Source organism: Psammomys obesus, unplaced genomic scaffold, assembly GCF_907164565.1.
Source record: "Psammomys obesus unplaced genomic scaffold, mPsaObe1.curated_primary_1811, whole genome shotgun sequence".
Taxonomy (NCBI): Eukaryota; Metazoa; Chordata; class Mammalia; order Rodentia; family Muridae; genus Psammomys; species Psammomys obesus.
In genome coordinates, this window is record NW_026596091.1 from 2,087,167 (window position 1) to 2,093,014 (window position 5,848).

Here is a 5,848-nt window from a genome sequence, read left to right on the forward strand (position 1 = left end):
TTTCTTTCTTTCTTTCTTTCTTTCTTTCTTTCTTTCTTTCTTTCTTTTCTATCTATCTATCTATCTCTCCTCTCTTTCTTTCTTCTTTCTTTGATGTTTTTGGAGACAGGGTTTCTCTGACTAGCCTTGGCTGTCCTAGAACTTACTCTGTAGACCAGGCTGGCCTCGAACTCACAGAGATCTACCTCTGCCTCCCTTAGTGCTAGGACTAAAGGTATGCACCACCATTGCATGGCTCTGGCTCTTGTGCTCTCTTCTTCTTCTCTTCTTTCTCTTTCTTTTTTCTTTTTTTGCCTGAAGTGAGCATGTCTCTTTAGCTGTTCATGGAAAGTCGCCCTGCCAAAAGCTCCCATGTGTAGCCTAATTCTTTTTGTCTTTCACTCTTAGATGCGCGAGGACTCATTCGGTGGATGCTGATGGTGAACCCTGATCGCCGGGCCACCATTGAGGACATTGCCAACCACTGGTGGGTGAACTGGGGCTACAAGAGCAGTGTCTGTGACTGTGATACCCTTCCTGACTCTGAGTCTCCACTCTTGGCACGGATCATTGATTGGCACCACCGTTCCACGGGGCTACAGACTGAGGCTGAAGCCAAGATGAAGGGTCTGGCCAAGCCAGGAGCCTCTGAGGTTGTATTGGAGAGGCAGCGGTCACTGAAGAAGTCCAAGAAAGAGAATGACTTTCCCCAGTCTGGGCAGGACTCCGTACCTGAAAGCCCATCCAAGCTGAGCTCCAAGAGGCCCAAGGGCATCCTAAAGAAGAGGAGCAATAGTGAGCATCGCTCCCACAGCACTGGCTTCATCGAAGGCATTGTGGGCCCTGCCTTACCATCTCCTTTCAAAATGGAGCAAGATTTATGCCGGACTGGTATCCCTCTCCCCAGTTCCCCGGAGGCAGATATGTCGGGGAAGATCAGCCTCACGCAGTCAGCCACGATGCCCAAGAAAGGCATCTTGAAGAAGACGCAGCAGAGAGAATCTGGTTACTATTCATCCCCAGAGCGCAGCGAGTCCTCAGAGCTGCTGGACAGTAATGATGTGATCATCGGCAGTGGCCTCTCTTCCCCTTCCCCAGACCCAGCCAGGGGAGCTTCCCACAGCCTGTCCTGCCGGAGGAAAGGCATCCTGAAACACAGCAGCAGGTACTCGGATGGTGCTGCAAACCCCGCCCTCGCCGGCCCTGAAATGCCCACACTGGAATCCCTGTCAGCTCCGGGTGTCCCCTCGGACAGCCTCTCGAGGAGCTATAGCCGGCCATCTAGTGTTGTCAGCGATGACAGTGTCCTGTCCAGCGACTCCTTTGACTTGCTAGATCTGCAAGAGAATCGCCCAGCCCACCAGCGCATTCGCAGCTGCGTCTCTGCTGAAAACTTCCTCCAGCTTCAGGACTTTGAGACACCCCACAACCGGCCCAGGCCGCAGTACCTGAAGCGGTACCGGAACCGGTTGGCAGACAGTAGCTTCTCTCTTCTTGCTGACATGGATGATGTGACTCAGGTGTATAAAAAAGCGCTGGAGATCTGCAGCAAGCTCAACTAGCCCTTCAGGCACAAAGGGTGGGATGGGATGGTGGGTGGGTCTAAGGGAGGAGGGGAACAGAACTCAGCTAGCAGGCTGGTTACCTCTTTGCTGGCCATGGCAACCGACTAGAAAAGGACCAGCAATTTCTGGCCTGGCCAGTTTTCAAAGCCTTGAGCGAGCATCTAAAAGGGATGGAAACCGTTCTTTACTGGTTCTGCTGGCTGCCAGTAGGAACTGGCATTCCCGTACAGCATCTCACGTAGGATTGGCTCTCCAGGGAGGGTGGTGTTGGCCACCATGAAGTGGGAGAGGGGGCGTTATAGGGAAGGGGGATTTTCTACAAGTCATCTAGACATTTCCGGAGGAGGGGCAGAGAGACTGAGACAAATCTGCTTTGAATGAATACCGTAGCAAGCCTGGTCTGATTACATGGGGGCTAGCAAGATTTCAGCAACCTGAGTGTGAATTGGCAATTGATTGATAATGTCTGTACTGTGTGCTCAGTTGAGTAGCCTAGGCACACCAGAGGGTGCTGTGATTAGGTATCAATAACTGCCCTGGAATCAGGAATGGAGGCAGCAACATACCTGACATGGCCCTGGGAAGTAGGTGGAAGCGCCCAGCTTTTCTCTCCCTTCCTTCCTTCCTTCCTTCCTTCTTCCTCCCTCCCTCCCTCCCTCCCTACCTACCTCTCTCTCTCTCTCTCTCTCTCTCTCTCTCTCTCTCTTTCTTTCTTAATGACATTTGTTAATTTGCTCCTGGACCTTGAGTGGAAGACAGAAGGACTTGCTTAGAGAGCGAATGAGTTGAATTCTGCTAAGGAAATAGTCAGGTGGTGATAAGTTTTTGGTTTCCTGGGATCTGCCTTCTCTTTCTTGCCTTGTTTGTTGTTCTGACCTCCTGAAGGTGAGCAAGGAGAGAGATGGCAGTGTGAGAAGCCAGGGCTTTGTGTGTGACCCGGCAAAGAGCTGTGGTCTTTGCACTTTTGGATGGAAGGCGAGGCATGCCAGCAGGGGGCAACTTACTTTTTCTTAAATGTCTCAGTATTAACTGGAACCCTGCCTCTGGCTTCTCACCTGCATAAAGGCTTTAATTGGGTGTCATGCCACCCAAAGTCTCCACAGCTTCACCACTCAGCCTTTGGCCCCTCCACCCACAAGTACAGAACCTTAACAGTAGATATATTGCTTCTAGGGAGCTAGTGCGCAGGTGTAGTATGTGGGTGAGGAAAAGTCCAGTTTGATGGAAGATTCATGTCTCCTCAGACCTAAGTATTCTGTTTTGATCTCCTGCAGTTCGGGGGAGAAAACAAGTTCCATCCATCCAGGGAACAAGATGTTGCAAGAGCAGAGTGTTTTGGGGAGGCTTACGATGTTTCCTCGGGAGCCATACAGATGGCTGTGGAGGAGGCAGAAGAGAGGTGTGTGTGACAGGGTGCTTAAAAATGTTCAAGCTGGTTATCTAATCTCTGAACACTAAGATGACAGGTGACGTCATCCCCACAGTGGGCATCTTAGGGATACTGGGAGCTGAAATGGTCTTTCTGGGCTGACCTAGGAATCAACTGGCTTAGGTAAATTAAAATCCTTGAGAGGCATGGGGGAGGGTGCATCCTGGGAAAACATGGAACCTGTCACAGCACTGAGGACAGTTGTCACGGAGATGTTGCTCTAGTTGGCAGGAGGCTGTTCATGGCATCTCTGTGTGCCACCCACTCCAGCGTTTAGGCCCATGCCTTCCCTTGGGCTGAGCTGAACAGGATATGATGGGAAGCTGCTTCAATCCTTTTCAGTTTCAACTCCTTCTTGAACTCTGATAGGGGCAAAAAGGGGAAAAAAATCTATAGGTAGAGAATTGGGTCTGAGGGTTTGGAGGTGCATGCATGGCAGCATGCAACCTCTGATCCCCCATCTTTTGCTTCTTTTCGTGAACAGCCCCTGCTGCTACCCTGCCCCCCCCCCCCAGCAGGCAGCTGGTCTCAGGTATAGCAGCCATTCCTGGTTGTTGGGACTTTTCCCTTTTGCCAGCTGATTATGTCTGTTTAGTATTTCCAATGATACCATTCTGATGACTCCATGAAGAAAACCAACCCCCTCAGCCCCCTCTCCTTCCCTATCACCAGCGTGTTCTCTTTTGTCAGAACACTCAAAGACAGTGGATTGTGAAGGGAAAACCAGATGTCTCTCACCCAGAACAGAGGCTCTGGTGTGTCCTGTGTTCCAGGGCAGACAGTGAGTCCAGTCCAGGTCTGCCTGGTTAGGTCCCAGGCACCTGCAGTGCTGCAAGCACTACAGTGGAGGCTGGAAAAGTGCCTGAGAGGTTGCTCAAGGCCCTGCTGGGTTCTGACATCTGCTTCTAGCTGAGGTGCTTGCTGAATGTCCCTGCAAGGAAAAGTTAGAATAAAGAAGAAAGCCCTAAAGAGCAGCTTCCCGGTGAAGTCCTGTTATCCCAACCAGCCAATCTGCAGCCAAAAGAGGCATGCTTGCCTCATTTCCATGGAGTCACCAGTGAGAGACACTGATGACCTGATGGGCAGAAGGGGAGTCGCTGTTAGCTCTCCTGGTCCTTCCTTCGCTTCTGGGGCCCTTTCATTGTCTTCGTTTACACACCTGCCAAAGGGGGTGGAATTGTACTTCGCTTTACAGGTAAATTTCAAGGCACAATCCATTTTTAGAAAAGTACTTCAAGACTCAAGGTGGCATGACAATGCTCGGTTTCCTCTGAGTTTTGGCCTCTGTTACCGTGTGCTCTATGATCGCTCTGCAGGGTGAAGTTCAAGCATGTTTTGCCCAGGCATGCTGTCTTGAGTAAAAATGTGAAGGACAGGCGGACTGCTTGTTGCCAAACTGGAAATGTTTTGTAGGGATTAACTGGCATGGTATCATTCCTAGGAAGGGGGAAAAAAAAAGAAAAAAGGAAAGGAAAGGAGAGTGAGAAAAACTTGACTGCACATTTTTTTTTTAATCCATGTTGTGACTTTTATTTAATTTCTATATTTTTTTGGTAATAAAAAGTTGACTTTTTAATTTGAATTGTCTTTTTATTTATTGGTCTGAAAGGCATGTCAAAGGGATTATAATAATATATTGGTGTAACTTAATTGGTGCAGCATGCTTTACGGCTCGGGTCAAAATTGGTTTTCACGTATTTGATTGGTTTAAGAACAGCCTACATGGAAAAGGGGGAAAAAGCTGGCTAATTACCCAAAGTGTTCATTTTTCATTGGATACTGATTTTTGTCATTTTTGTTTCTGTTTTTATTTTTAAATTAAATAAATTGCAATGAACTGAACTGGGGCCTTGTTTCTGTTTTTCCTTAGTCAGGTGAGTAACACAATGGGTTCAGGTACCAGAAGCTCCACCTGTGCTGGCTGGTCTAAGCACCTGAGGGGTGGGTTTCCCTGCGTTAGACCTGATCTATGAGTGGGGTCTTAGATAACTGTACTTGTGTTCTTGTGTCACCTTGCTCGAATTCTCACGTGCGTGTGACCCTGTTCGTGTAGGTGTGTGAAGGCCAGAGGTCCGCCTGGGCCACTATTCCGTAAGAGCCCTCTACCTTGCTCTGCTCTGTTGAAGCAGGGACTCCCACTGGCCTGGAAATTGTCAGGCAGCTAAAACTGACTGGCCAGTGAGCCTCTAGGCTCTGCACTTCACAGTTGTCATGAGATTCGATCAAGAAAAGTGGCTTTGCGGAGAGATTGCTGTTGCAGCCTTTTCTACAGCACCAGAGGAATTTGAGTGTAGCTGTAGCCTTTACAGTTCTCCCTGATTGTGCGACCCCCTTTACCAGGGCCACAGGCTCCAAATCCCCACTTTCACAGTAGTTTATAAAGGAGACTGATGACCATGTTACTTCTGCCCAGGATGGAGATGTCACCAAGGGCTAACAGCCATGCTACTCCCTCTCTGTTCTTCAGCTTCCCAAAGATACCCCTCCCCTACCCAATCTCACACAAACTGCTAATCTGGGTGCTTCAGGGTAAGGTCAATGGGTCACTCCCTTGCCTGTGGCATCGGGTGATTTCTATTTTGTCATGGAATCTTCCATGAACAGACATCACCCCTGTACCCTACCTGACAGCTCTTGGAAGGAGAGATGAATAATAGGGTAAGACAGGAGTTCCTGGATCCTGACCATATATGAATTAGAGAGTTCAAGAGCAGTGTTACGGGTCTGTACAAGAAAAGTCTTGACTTTCCAGAGAAATGAGAACTCATACTTATTTCTGAGCAGGAAGTACCTCAGCCAGAGCACTATCACAATTGGCAAACAGAACAGAATGCCCAGTTAAATTTGAATTGCAGATAAACACCAAGATAAAGAA

The 5,848-nt window shown here is 48.9% G+C and overlaps 1 protein-coding gene across 1 annotated transcript in view; it reads left to right on the forward strand.

The window, feature by feature from the left end:
* The window catches only part of Nuak1 (NUAK family kinase 1), a 70,522-nt gene extending 65,707 nt beyond the window's left edge, over nucleotides 1–4,815 (forward strand). Inside the window, exon 8 of the mRNA XM_055627951.1 lies at nucleotides 388–4,815. Coding sequence (XP_055483926.1) covers nucleotides 388–1,541 — 1,154 coding nt within the window. The 3' untranslated portion in view covers nucleotides 1,542–4,815. The remainder of the gene's footprint in view (nucleotides 1–387) is intronic.
* The last annotated feature ends 1,033 nt before the right edge of the window (nucleotides 4,816–5,848 follow it).